Source organism: Pezoporus flaviventris, unplaced genomic scaffold (assembly GCF_033815535.1).
Source record: "Pezoporus flaviventris isolate CSIRO_AGI_PZ_B2104156 unplaced genomic scaffold, CSIRO_AGI_Pfla_v1 ptg000013l, whole genome shotgun sequence".
Classification (NCBI taxonomy): Eukaryota; Metazoa; Chordata; class Aves; order Psittaciformes; family Psittacidae; genus Pezoporus; species Pezoporus flaviventris.
In genome coordinates this window covers 25,410,896-25,425,780 of record NW_026892561.1, presented here as the reverse complement: position 1 = coordinate 25,425,780, position 14,885 = coordinate 25,410,896, and the positions used below count along the sequence as shown (strand labels likewise).

Genomic DNA, 14,885 nt, shown 5'->3' with positions numbered 1-14,885 from the left:
AGAGTGACTTTTCACAGGGGATGTAGTGACAGGACAAGGAGGAATGGCATTAAAGAAAGAGGGGTTATTTAGATTAGATATTAGGAAGAAATTTTTCACTGTGAGGGTGATGAGACACTGGAACCGGTTGCCCTGACAAGTTGTGCCTAGCAGTGTTCAAGGCCAGGTTGGACGTGGCTTTGAGCAATCTGGTCTAGTGCAAGGTGTTCCTGTCCATGGCAAGAGGATTGGAACTGGATGGTCTTTAAGGTCCTTTCCAACCCAAACCATTCTTTGATTCTGATATATATGTATATTCTGAATACAGCTGTTTAATATTTATTATCTCTTGGATGTGGAAGAAAATGTTTAACCATGAAATGTGTTCAATGGGCAGGTTCTGAAGTCATAAATAGAATTCATAATTAACTTATTTTGTAAAAATCTTGATTTTTAAGCCCATCTTGAGAACTTTGACATCTGGGTCTTGCTTTTTAAAAACTTTTTGATTGGCCAAAGTGTAAGAGAATCATGGAATCAGAATCAGATAGCTGAAAATTCAGATAGCTAAAAATCTAAAAAAATGCATAGCCAATGCATGCATAAATAAGCCAGCATATCTTATTCTGTACCCTTTGAATTTTATTTACCTTTTTTTTTTTTTTCATTTATAATGCTTCACCTATATTCAGGAATAAAGGCTTGGTAGTATCTGGTAAGAACATCAACAGCCCCAGAGGTCAGTGACCATTAGTTATCTGTGCCTGAATAAAAAACATAGTCCGTGTGAAACGGGAATGTTTGCTCAAATAAACATCAGACCAGATTTTAGGGGACATTGTCCAGACAGCAAGTTAATAATGGATTATTTAATATTGTAAAATCAATAACTGTTGAAAAACTGTGAAACAAAATTGAAAAATTAGTTGGGAATTATCTTCCAAAATCCTCCTGCTTCTCATCTCCAGTGATGGGATGGATGACTTCTCCATGTTACTGGCCTGTTTTCTGCTGGACAAGGAGAAACAGCACTTCAAGCTCAAACAGGGAGTTCACAGTCCTAGCAGAAGAGACCATTTAGGGTATGACTGAAGATAGGTGTAGGGTGTTATTGTCAGCTGTTTTGCTCGGTTTGGTTAGAAGCTGAGAAACTAGACCCGAAGATGAGAGGTTTGGCACCGTCTGGGCCTGGTTTTAGAAGATTTGCTGCAGTCCTGTCTGATCATGCCGTCGCATAGAGTAAAAGTGTGGTGACCAGATACATTGCATCCTGTGCCCTTATCTGTCCATGTGGGCATATTGGTGGGAGTGCTGGCCCACTCAAAGATTGGCATAAATCTGCTGAATCAGCAGCAGGATTTGAAATAGTGATGACTAAACGTTATCAGCTGTCAATCATATCAATGCCACCTGGCAGCACTGCAATATGTGTGTCCTGAAGATAAAATAAACACAGAAACTATACATCTTCAGTCTCCTACATGTACTTCAATAATTTAGCCTTGGATATTAATGCCAGGCCTCAATTATGATAAACATTGGTGGTGGCCTAGGTGATGTGAAAGCTGGGTACAGGACTTGGTGCTGGAGCAGCCACAGCAAATAAAGAAAATGCTCAGGAATCTCTACTGACCACTGATGCTTGCTGATCCATACTGTAGATACAGTTACCACTTAAATAAATACCCCTTCTGGTATTTATTTTTAAATCATAGAAAACTTTGAACCTAAATCTCAAATCAATGCTAGAAAACGATTTGAGTCCAATGTCATTTCTGAGCCTGGTCTATGGAACACGTAAACCAATATCAAAATTAAATGCTCAAAACTTTGGATCCAGACATTCAGATGTTCTCTTTAACTGGTGTGTTTATCTTCACACCAACTCAACTACATTTATCTTCACTTGTTGCTGTGGCTGTTCAATTTACTATCGTAAGCAGCTGTAGTCAAGAAAGAGAACTAACCAAAATGGGGTATTCTTGGCTGTGGCTAGTAGCTGATGTAGTGGATTTCTTTCCCAGTACTCCTTTTGGTGAAGAATCTGGTTACATATAGAATTATAGAATAGTTAGGGTTGGAAAAGACCTTAAGATCCCATCTAGTTCCAACCCCCCTGCCATGGGCAGAGACACCTCCCACTAAACCATGTCACCAAGGCTCTATCCAACCTGGCCTTGAACACCATCATGGATGGAGCATTCACAACTTCCCTGGACAACCCATTCCAGTGTCTCACCACCCTAACAGTGAAAAATTTCTTCCTTATGTCCAATCTAAACTTCCCCTGTTTAAGTTTTAACCTGTTACCCCTTGTCCTGTCACTACAGTCCCTAATGAAGAGTCCATCTCCAGCATCCCTATAGCCCCCTTCAAATACTGGAAAGCTGCTATGAGGTCTCCACGCAGCCTTCTCTTCCCCAGGATGAACAGCCCCAACTTTCTCTGCCTGTCTTCATATGGGAGGTGCTCCAGTCCCCTGATCATCCTCATGGTCCTCCTCTGGACTTGTTCCAACAGTTCCATGTCCTTTTTATGTTGAGGACACCAGAACTGTACACAATACTCCAAGTGAAGTCTCATGAGAGCAGAGCAGAGGGGCAGGATCACCTCCTTCAACCTGCTGGTCACGCTCCTTTTGATGCAGCCCAGGATACTGTTGGCTTTCTGGGCTGCAAGCGCACACTCCCGGCTCATGTTCATTTTCTCATTGACCAATACCCCCAAGTCCTTCTCCACAGGGCTGCTCTGAATCTCTTCTCTGCCCAACCTGTAGCTGTGCCTGGGATTGCTCTGACCCAGGTGTAGGACTTTGCACTTGGCATGGTTAAACTTCATAATGTTGGCATCAGCCCACCTCACAAGCATGTCAAGGTCCCTCTGGATGGCATTCCTTCCCTCCAGTGTATCAAGTGAACCACACAGCTTTATTATTTTTGATATAAATCTCAGTAGTGTCATTAAACTGATAGAGCCACAGTGAGATAAGAATCAACATGCAAAAAATTAATGCAATAGACTGCCTTATAAAACAGCAGAAGTGAGTGGGGCAAAAAAAGCATTTTGAAAATCACAGTGGGCTGCTGCCTCAATGCTCTTGTCCTCTGACTCCCTAAAGCCAATAGTGAGTGCTCTGTGTAAGGGCATGGGTTGATGTCTGCTACCCCTGATCTTGGTATGTGGCAAATCAGCAGTGCCTGTGCAGGGAGGTAGAACACACTGGTCATGCTAGGCAAAACTGAGCTGGCAAAGGTGAAACTTCCCAAGGGAAAACAAGATGCTGCAATTTGATGATTTAATAAAAAGGGGAATGCTGACACAGCCAACAGCTCATACTGTGGTAAGAATTAGATAGAATTTGGATTTTATGATTTTTTGAGAACTACCTGATTTTGAAATGTTTTTTACTCTGTAATGAATGAAATGAAAATATCTTGAAATTTCTCATTATGTTGAATTGAAATGGAATTATTTTTGCCTCTGTTGTGTTTCACATATCACTTTTTGGCTTTTTTTAAATCTCGGATGCAATTAAATTACTCCTTTATGTAAAATTTATGTTTTTAAGAGCTTTTCAAACTGAAAAAAGACCCCATATTTGCTGTGAACATAACTCCATACAATATTTCAATATTAGTTTGTATCCACTCAAAATAAAATAATACTTTTATTTATATTTTATTTATAACATTAAAATAATCCATTTTAAGCAAATTCCACAAAGCCAGAATACTCCAACAAGCCCATATTTTTTTCCTGCAAGGCTCTTTGTATGGAGAAATTGTCCAGCATCCTGAGGATGATTCAGCAGCATAAAATCTTCAGAAACAATAATATTTTATTGATTTTGTTTTGAACAAATGATTTTACATATCTGGTGGCAACTAAAGAAAGGCTCTCTGGTCTCATACAAACTGCATAATTATTGCAAATATCAGTGTACTCCTGGCCACAAATGACATTTCTTTCCCATGTTCACTCTTTTTCTTCTTGTTGTCTTCTCATTTATTTATATGTGTTATTGTCAGTACAGTTGCTATGTCTCGCTTTAGTGAAATTGATTTTTCTTAGCTACAGGCTGTAGAGTGTCCCTGTGGTTTTTATTATAAAGCAGTTAATATGACCTACCTCAAGAAAGAATTAGGCTGATTTTGTGAACCATCTTTTTTCCTGCACAGCAGGGTTAGTAAAGTATAAGAATATGGATAGCCTGGGCTTGATTCTACACCAGTGAAAATTATGTGCAGAGATTTCACATGTGGGTAGCCTTTTCCACTGTCTTTAAGTGAAGTTATAAAGCCTTAGGAAAGAATAATCTTTCTTGAGATCTTCCACAGGAAATAAAAAAAAGATAAAACAAAATGGGCTAAGCTCACTGCATTACAATTAAGAAGTTAACCCATAAAATAACAAAAAACCACTAGCTTTTAATGCTGAACAGTGTTGAAGTTCTCTTCACCTGTTTATACAGAGTCACACCCATTATAACGGGTGTGACTCTGTGAGGGCCCTGAGAGCATCCTTTCTTTTGGAGGCCTGGCCACCAGGCTCAGGGCCAACTCAGGAAGTGTGTCTAAGGCTGTTCCCCTTTCCCTTGGTGACCTTGGGGACAAGGTCCCAGGCAGTGCTGTGGGGAGGCCGCACCCAGAGCCAACCCAGCCCCACTTTACACAGGAGCTGCTAAGATGACACTGCAGCGTTTTGGCCACTGCCTGTGCTATACAGCTCCTGCTGCACTGCAGCTGTGCCTGTGCCTGGCCATGGATATTATTGATCCAGTCCTGCAGCCTGTCTTTCTGGGCAGACCCTTGTGTCATCACCATGGACTTGTTTGGAGACCACTGGGCTGTGTCTGACTCTGGTTACCATAACCAGACCTGATCCTGACAATAAGTCACTAACTCATATTTCTGGTTTGACCTCAGACATGCCTTATTTCCTGTGAACTTCCGTGGTGATCTGGCCTTTTTCCATAACCTGTCTACCATCCCTGGGTCTGCCCTGTTTGCCTTGCTTAGGTTCCATGGGAAAGGCTCCTGCCCTGCCAGCCTGGTTATTATGCTCAGCTCCATCTCAATATTTCCTGGGGAGTAGCACTCCCACACTGTGCTGTGACAGATTTTTGCTACTGAGGATGTTTTCTTTCTGATGCCTGTGGGCTGTCTGAGCCCTGCAAGTTCTTTTACCCTCCTTGGTTAACTTTAATTCATGCTCTTACTGAGAAGAGGAATTTGAGAATTAAAAGCCAAATACTTTTGTTGGAAAAAGAATCAGTTAAATTTCTTTTTCTAATTTATTCTTGTGCTTTCTTAAACCTGAGAATTCCAAAGATGAAGACTATAATAAGCAATTTATTTATTTAAAGATGTTACACAAATTCAAAGACCAGGTTGGCAATGTGGCTATTATTTTGTTGCAGGTAGTTGAGGTGATTGAATGCTGGCTAGACTTTGGTAGGCTTTTGAGGCAACAAAGGCTGGAGAAAGGAATTTATCTTCCTTGCTTCTCCTGGGCATGAGTCTGATAGAGAAACTGATTCAGGAAAAAGGAGAATAACTGGTCCAGTAACTGGTTTGGTCATGCCTGGTTTGTCTGCTTGAGTCTTTTCTCCATCAAGACTGGGTGTATGTCCTACAGCCTCAGGTGGAACTGGCTTTCCATCTTTATGTTTATTTTGACTTCTTGGTAGATTTTTGAAAGAGACCTCCTCAGTTGAAGGTGGTAGATCTTAACCCAGCCCACTGTTTTTTCTAAGTGTGGGGAGAAAGGATCAGTTTCTGAAGGGAAAGCTTGTTGATGATCCTGGCTGGATTTTACAGGTGTCTGATTAGCTTGCTGTTTCCCTCTTCAGTGGCAGGATCCTATATAACAGGCAATAAGCATTACCTATTTTGAAGCTATTCCAAAGTCTTTCAGTTATAAAGAAGGTCACCCTTCACACTAAGGCCCTGCTGCAACTCCAGTCTGCAAAGACCAGCTGCAGAACAGAAGGTCAAAGGATAGACAGATGGAACTCCTTATGCCAGTGGAGATGGGTTCATGAAGCTTGGGTAACTAGACAATTATTACTCTTTGTATTACCTTTGATATTTACAATTTCTTTGTAGAGCATTCTGAACACAGTCTGAACAATTGACTCTATACTTATTCTATTGCCTCTGCAACACCTAGAAACAATCTCTATCCACCTAGCAACATTCTGTGTTGTCACAATACAGATTTCTTTCTTATTTGGCCTTACCGCTTTCTTGAAGCCTGTGAATAAGAAGACTTTAGAATGGCTGGGCTTTAAAAAGTTCAATTCTTGTTTTGTAAATGAGTATTACTCTTGCAATATTAAGATTAGATTAAGAAATACCTGCAGATGGTAAATTTCACAGGATATTGTGACAAACTGTTCCTGTTCCAAGTGACTGTTTACTACAGAGCCTTTGCAGAAGCCTATTTGCTGGAAGAAGAAAGTGCAAACATTTTTTCACATTGTGGCACTGATCATTAGCTCCCTTCTTGTAAAATGACTAAGAAAGACTGAATAGTTACAGCTTCTGTGTGTATTTGCAGGGATAAGCACCTTGGTCAAACTTCTGCTTGGGGATTGGCAAACTTACAAAGCTAGGCAGCATTTTGAAAAAGGCTTTATATTTGCATTGAGGATTAGGTAACGTGATAGTAAAAATAAATTGGCCACTTAAGGCCCAACTACAGCAGCACATTTTGAGTTCTGCTGTACCAGAATATCCCCATGCAGGCAAGTTGTGTAATGGAACATAATAGCCTTTTTCAGGTAAAACCAATTTCACACCGTACTACTGAAAGAAACCATAAAAAAAAATTGTTTCTAATAGTTGTGGCTTTACTGGGCTGCAGGTGACATGGCTTGGATCTCAATTAAGATAGGGCTTGAAAGGCTATCTCTTGTCAGCATGCTAATTTAGTCTTTCATTTTCTCTTATACTTTTCCTTAGTTCCTAAATGTTTTCCTTCCTGACCTGATTGTTGTATGAATATACTCTTTATGCATTGTTTATGCTTTACTGTCTGTGCCTGTTTACTTGGAGAAAATCCGTAAGAATGAATCAGTTTTGTAAGGCAGTGGCTTGGGTGGGTTTTTTTTTCCTGTTTTCTTTATATGTGAACTTTGAGGTAAGAATTCAGAACTCCTACTGAAATGTTTTCCCTATTCTAAAGTAGTTTATATAGTTGCAAGTCTGTATAAAACTACAACCCATGAAAAGATGCATGTGGGCTTTGCTTCTTGCCTGCAAAAAACCAAAGGGATAGGCTAAATATTCAATGAGGAATCATAGTATCTGAAAAACAGATGTTTATAGAAGGAAAAGTACTCACAGCTAGTTCTGATGAAAGTGGCTTGCACTTGGAGATGTCAGCAATCATGTCATTTTTGGAGCAGGATGTTTCCTGAATTAAAAATTCTACAAAATATGCAGGACCTTCAACCCATTATAAATGAGAGAATAGTGTAAATTAGACCTTGTGTGTGCATCGGAAAGAAAGAAGAATCCTACAGGCCTTGAAATAGATGTAAAACACCTCCTAAGTGTGGAAGCAGCAGGTTACACTTGGGGCATTATTATTAATTGTATTACAGAAGAATGATTTTTTTGTCAGTGTTGCTTTATTGCCTGGTTAATTTTTACTTCTTAGTAACTTCTTAGTTTTGCTACAGTTGAAATGAGTTTAGGTTTAGTAGTAAGTTAACATCCACATAGAACTACATACCCAAAGACCCGCTTCAGTGCCTTGTTGATAATTTCTGGCTGTTTTAATGAACAGGATCACTTTTCATATTTCTGAAATGCAAGTATGTAAAGGATGGAAAGTAGGAGTGATTAGATATTGTGGTAATATCTGTTTGAGACAAGGAGTGAAAACCGTTTTGCTATCTATATATAATGAATTTTAGAGAGACCGAATATTCCTCTGGTAAACAAACAGGAGACACCCAGGAGATCACTTAGACTCTCTGTTAGTCTAAAATTAGTTTTAAACTAATTTTTTTTTTTCTTTTTGCAATAAATGGAGTCAAGGTCTTGAATCAATGCAGATCCTCACTTCCCAGGGGAATTCTGCAAAGAAATATTCTCTGTCCAATACAGATACAAACTCTAAACGATCTGTAAGACATAACAATTCGTATGAAATATAACAGCTGGATCCATATTTCTTGAGGGCTAAAACAAATCAGATGAATCTTGGCTTACCTGCATTGAAGCTCTTGTGACATTGACAACAGAGAAATAATGAGTTTTTTCACTCTTTACATTGAACTTGGCAAGGCTTTGAACAGCAGCTTCCAAATATTTGGGCTCAGTTGGATTGTCATCAACTGGGCAGTCAGGACATACTGTCCAAATATATCTGGGTGGAACTTATATTCAAACCAAAACAATGTCATTAGAGAAAGCGTAATCATTAGAGCATATTGTTAGTGTAGGTCTCTGTAAATGCATCTATGCCCCCAACCCTACCCACCTGTCCTACAGTCCCCTGGAGTAACAATATGTGGTTTGATTCACTCAACAATTTTAAATCTTCATGAATCTGCAGACTCATAAAAATATTGCAGGGGAGGCAGAGACACTGCAAGAAAAAAGCACAACCTACTGGCAGTGGGCTTGCTGTTTGTACATGCCTTTTACAAACCCATAAAAATACCTTTTGGACCAGAAGGTAAAAGCCCCTATAGAGGCTCTGCTGAGTTTCCCAGAGATTAAAACAGTTATTGATTTGAGCTGCAGGTTCACACTATCCCTATGGTCTCTGACTTGTGAAAAGTAGGGCAGCTGAAAGCTAATAGAGACATGGTAGAGCCATAATTGCAATTAAAATTTATAGTAATGCTGTATAGCAAAGAGTGCTTTACCAGCCCTCTTTTAAAGTGTGTTAAATAAAGACATACCTGGTTGTAAAATGCACTCATAAGTATTCAGATGAGAAAAATTTCTTGCCTGATTAATGTAAATAATTGCTTTGCATTGACCATAAACCTAAAACAATATAAACATTGAGAAACAGTTAATACTGCACTCTTTGCACCAATTAGCTAGTGCCTAGACAGTGAGTGATTCATTTTCTCCTTGCAGTGATGATATTCTTGTCAAGGAAAAAGTTGTGTTAATACACCTGTAGTGCTACTGAACCACATTTTTAAGTACCCCCTTCAAAAATAAAAGGCCAGATCTTCCACTGGTGTAATTCTGAGCTAAATGAGTCTATGATTCTATTTCTTGACTTCTCAGAAGACATATTGGCCATTTATGCTTTGCACCCTTTTCCTGCTGAAAGATCTGTAAGTAGAAGTAAGCAGAAGAGCAAAGTTTAAAAATGAAAACTGATTGACCTAAGAAGCAGCTCAGGACAATTTAATCAAAACTTCTTTTTTTTTTTTTTTCCCCACCTGAAGCTTCTTTCTTATCATTCTTAATTATATAAGGATTTGGTTGGCTTTTTTTTCACTTGTTCAGAATCTTTTTGGTCGCCTGTAGCAACACTCTTAGATCACTTTCTGTCTTTGCAGCTTATCTTGATGAACTTTCTTTTTCCAACTCTTTCATTGCTATTTTTGCAAAGTTGTCAGAATAAAAGTGAAATTAAACAAAACAAAGAATCACATTATATAGAAGTCAGTTTCTTTTATTCCCTTCTTGACAGGCTGTCTTTAAAATAAACTCTTAGAGAGTTGCTATAAAAATAAACTATTTATTCTAAAGAGTGTCCTAGCATGTCTATTTGGTTATGTCTGTTTACTAGCTCTGGTCAAAAACTTTCTTTTAATTTTATTTTTAAAAATAAAGTTTACCAGTCTTGAAACTGATTAGAAAATACAGAGGGAATCTGTGGACCTTAAAAATGGAGTTTGATGTCTTCTAAACTCTGCTGCCTACTAAAAAAGCCATGTATAGGGGTTTTGCTGTCGTCAGCAGTGCTTGAGTAACTCATCATACCTGAGATTAAATAAGAAAATAAAATCCTTGCAGTTGTATGATCGAATCTGGCCATACAATTTTTCCACACCTTTTTGCTGAATACGTAGCATTCGGTATCTACTACATCCAAGATGAGATAGAAGACAGAGCCAGTGATCTCATGAAAACAAAAAAAGAAAAGGTAGTATCCCAGATTTGATAGAACAAAGTAGGGACACATAAAAGGGAGAGATGGAGAAACACAAAACACACAGGTGTGACACATAGGTATTCTGAAAACTGAAAGTTCTGTGGGACAAATTCTCAAGAGTGGCCATGTTGAGAATAGCCAGAGATTCAGGCCATGTTAGAGCAGGCTTGGACCTGCATTTAGCCAGCTTTAATTAAAGAAAAGCCCTTTGGAATAATTTTTATCTTTCTGATTCTGGTACCAACCAGAACCCAAGAATAAGGATTAAATATGGTGATGTTTCCATCATCAACTGCATTTTATGATTAGATTTGAAAGGCAAGTTATTTTACCTTCAATAAGAATGAGGTGAGAAATACCACAAATGAAAAAAATAAAAAAAAAAAAAAAACCCAAACAAACAACCAAACCAAACAAACAAACTAAACCACAAACAGCTGATGTGGATCATTCTCAGTAGGCATTAGAAATAAAAATATCTTATTATCTTATTTCTTAGAGTAGTATCTTCTTCAAGTATGTATGCTTTGCACTTGCTGTAAAGAAGAAATGAGCACATTGATGTAGATAACTTAAATATTCTCTCAGATATCAGAAAGTCCTGTGAGAGACCTTGCTTATTAAAGCTTCAGTCCAATGCTTGAATTGTGAGCCTGTGCTTAAGTACCAAAACCTTCATTCAGTTCGTTGCAGCACAGGCTTGCAAAGCAGTTAAGGGCTCAGCTTTTGGGCAAACGTGTTTCCATGTGAGAGGGACAGGGAAAGATTAGAAGAACAGCTCTATGTATCTAGTGATTACATCATATGGTACAGAAAGACAAGGTGCTGCATGATGCAGCTCCTGGTTCTGCTTAAAATGTAGATTATACAAGTTATATTCTCACATATGCAACTTGTAATGTTTTATATGATTTCTTTGTATTTTCATATCATCTTTTTTCCCTATGTGTTCTATGAAGTAGTCTGGTAATGTCTTTCACTTAGCTCTCAGGTTTGCCAACACTAATCCTGAGGTTTAATGATCTGTGTTGTTTTGAAGGTTCTGAAAAGATCAAAAGCTGTTTTGACAAAGAGTGAAGCTGAGGTGCAGCAGCTTTGTGTACAGTGGCATGACAGTATCCCCACACCTGGTTGCATAGATCTTTCTGTGGAAAGAACTAGTCATGATCTTCTCTTTACATACAAGGTATCTAAATACCATGCTAGTATGTCTCCTTACTATGCACTAATATAGGTTAAATCAATAAACAGAAAGAAAAACTGGTGAAAGACTAATTGCTATTTATTGAAAATATGGTATGTTTTTGAGTAGTGCAGCATTTGGGTTCAAACTTACACAGGGGAAGTTTAGGTTAGATATAAGGAAGAAGTTCTTTACTGTGAGGGTGGTGAGGCACTGGAACAAGTTGCCCAAGGAAATTGTGAGTACTTCATCCCTGGCAGTGTTCAAGGCCAGGCTGGGCAGAGTCTTGGATTACATGGTTTAGTGTGTGGTGTCACTGCCCATGGCAGGGGGGGTGGAACTGAATGATCTTAAGGTCCTTTCCATCCATACCTATTCTATGATTCTATGGTTCTGTGGTTTAGTACAAGCCTGTAACTTTAAGCATATCCTCTAGGAGGAAAAAAACATCATTAAGACTATCCTGCATGAAGAAGTAATAACCAAGAAAAATGTGTATCTTTAAGGAGTCCCAAAGTTGGGACTGATGACCTGAGCTTTCAAGCTGGTTGCTCAAGGTATTCTGGTGGCGAAAGCACACGCGTCTCATTAAAGAAATGTTCTTAGAGTCAAATGTTTGAGGTAGATGAGTTTACTCAGCTGAATCATGAAGACTGATCGTAAAGCTTAGTGATCTTGGGAATTCTAAATGCAAGCAGGGTGGACCAAATTTTCTGTTGCCTGTGGCTCTCTTGTATAATACTAGCTCTAATACACAGATGAGGTTATTATAAATTCCACATATATGTTTGTCTACTTGGTTCTGTATGTATCATCCTCCACTGGGGAAAGAATAATTTGGGGTTTATTCAGAGCTCAGCAGATCACTGAAGGTTTCATCCATCCTTCTTTTAACTTTCATTAAAAGACCATTACACAAAGGCCTTTTGATATCTGCTTAATATTGAATATAATCTCTCTTTTCTGCATTGCCAAAAGATCCCTTCCTCAGCAGTGCTGATTCTAGAATTGCCACTGGAATGCATGCTGAGGAGCCTGGGAGTCAGAAGAGATGTGACAGCAGTGCAGCATCGCCTTTGTGGCAGAGTGACCTGGTGCAAGGGAAAGAAATGAAATATTTTGACATGTTTTGTAATTCTGGTTAAGTGCCTGTCAGTGAAACTGATCATAAGTATCTTGTATGAAAGAAAGGCTCTGTCCTGCTTGGATATAAGTTGATAGCAAATGTCTCATTAGTTTCAATTAGAGCAAAACTGAACTGTAGGTTGCTTAAGGGCAGATTTGAATTTGAAGTAACTTTGAAAATGTTTTTATCCTGAGTATCGGTAAAAAATTGGGAGGAAGGACCATTGATGAAATAAAAGAGACCTCTCCATTTTTTTTGAGTGAAGTAGAAGGTTGTTACTGTTTATGAACATCTCTGTCATAGATGACTGCTTCATATGTACTCAGTTCCAGCAGAAATGTGACAAAGGGCTTAGATTGTCTACTTGTCTTGAAATAAATTATTTATAGGATAAGCATAATAAATAAAAGAAAAAAAAGTAAATTAAATTCCTAAATTAACAAAGAGCTAAGCATGCCCCAAGGTAATAATTTAAGCATCTAGAGAATTAAGTGACAGATCAAATCACAAACAAGGACTAAAATTCTCCTGTGCTGAGATATTGTTGGCACAGGTGAAGGGAGAAGCATGGAGATGAATTAACTGGTTTACAGCATGTCTGCTCCCACCATGCTGCACTCTAGGGTGGGCACAGGGTGCTCTAATTATTGTCAGTAAGAAAAAGCCCCAGGATGGGGGTCTAAGTACCAAACTCTGTGAGTGACGATGTGGGTTCTCGGCCAGCTCAGAGGCATCCCATGTGCAAAAATTCTCAAGAGACTTGATCCAGTTGCTTAGTGGACACATTCTGTCACCTGAGCAAAGCAGTGTAGAGAACATAGTGTAAAACACAGTGAAGTGCACATCTGTAATTGTGAGATCTCAGATTGCTGGAGGTCACAGCATGTCTGCAAAAACTATGTCCTTGTGAGAGCAGCAAGTAGTGTCAAATTCTTGCCGGTACAAGTCTTTAAACATCTGGCGATGAGCCTGATTTTCTTTAAAGGTTCAGAATTCAGCCTTTCAGGTTAAGATTATGGAAGTAAGCAAGCCATGGCAGGGAATGTTAGTACATGCTTCCACTATACCTTATGTGTTGTGGGCCTTGTGCACTCATTTCAGGTTGTCCCGGGCTAGTGCCAATAGATTCAGCTATTGTAGCACAGAATAGTAATAAATTAAGCACACATAGAGAAATAAGATACTTGAGGGTATGAGACTGATATTCCGTAGATATTTCCAGTGTAATTTTTGTACTTGAAATGTTTGCAAACTTCTGCTGGAGAATGAGTCATCATTTGGAGGTCTGTGAAGGAATTCCCTGATCCCAAGCTGGGTGTGTTTACACCTCTTAGTGCTTACATCTTTTGTGCAAAACGTACAATGACTTAATAGCCTTTGCACTTCAACTGCTCAAGGCAGTGGGAGGAAGGTGTAAAATTAAATTAAATCAGAGTACTGGTGTTCCATAGCAATTTTGAACTGATGCCTGGAGCTTTTCCAGCGGCAGGCAGCAGAGAATCGTGACTGAGATTTGCTCTTAATTGCTCACAGTGGTGATGAAACTTCCTAGTCATCTGTGTGTAAAGCTGACATGGCCTCTGGAGTCCTCTGAATGTAACTTTACACTTGCCTCTTGAAATATTTCTTAGTTCAAATAGATACTGCTAAGGAATAGTGATAGGCACAGGGCTCTTAATGGGAGAAACTGATACAGAACAAGCAGGAAACTTACCTGAGGATGTTCTTGGACACTGAAAATTCAGTACAGGCTGAGTATGTAGCCCTCATTTCTGTCAGCATTGATCTGGCAAAGAGCCAGATCTGCAGCCTTCTCTGCAGCAGTGTCATCACAGGTGAGGGAAAGCAATGCAGCTTGTACTTCTCTAGCAGGAGGAGAGGCAGCCCAGAAGCAAAGCGCCTATATGCCAAAGAGCACTGAACCAAGTAAAACCATTCTGCGCAGTAAACCAGCGCAGCAGATTTGAATGGTAAGTCAGTATGGAGAAGCTGAGACTTGCATGAAATACCGGATTTCTGTAATTGAGCTGTGTCTCTTTTTAAACTTGCATCCTTTTTTTATTGCATACTGACCATCACCTTTAAACCTACAGCTGCAACAGCAAACAGTAAGTCAATGATTACAAGGTTTTACAAAAGTGTTGTTGCTCCCTTTGAGACCAGAGAGCGCTTTCTCATTCTTTACATTTCTAATTCAAACTTCACTGGGCAGATTGTATAACTTTGACTTCATCGCAGTGGACAAGAATATACACACGAAGCTGCTTTCTTAAGAAACCAGAATTGTTTAAATAGACCTACATGCAGGACAGGTCTGTCTCCAGCTCCGTTCTGTCAATAAGCCAGTTCTTCTCCCAAGTCAGATAATGACAAAGGTCCAAGTAATTTGAATGGGAATTGGATAAGGGCCACAATGTTGACCAATTTTACACTTTGTTTTTAAATGCTAATTGTAAACAA

General features: G+C 39.1%; 1 protein-coding gene across 1 annotated transcript; it reads right to left on the bottom strand.

The window, feature by feature from the left end:
- Positions 1-5,310: 5,310 nt before the first annotated feature.
- Positions 5,311-14,361, bottom strand: FETUB (fetuin B). Its single transcript, XM_061452386.1, is given in 10 exon segments — positions 5,311-5,706; positions 5,709-5,828; positions 5,831-5,840; positions 6,338-6,427; positions 7,327-7,442; positions 8,204-8,368; positions 8,900-8,987; positions 9,976-10,083; positions 13,971-13,973; positions 14,140-14,361. Coding segments are annotated over 10 exon segments (1,206 nt in total). The 3' UTR covers positions 5,311-5,422.
- Between the last annotated feature and the right edge of the window lie 524 nt (positions 14,362-14,885).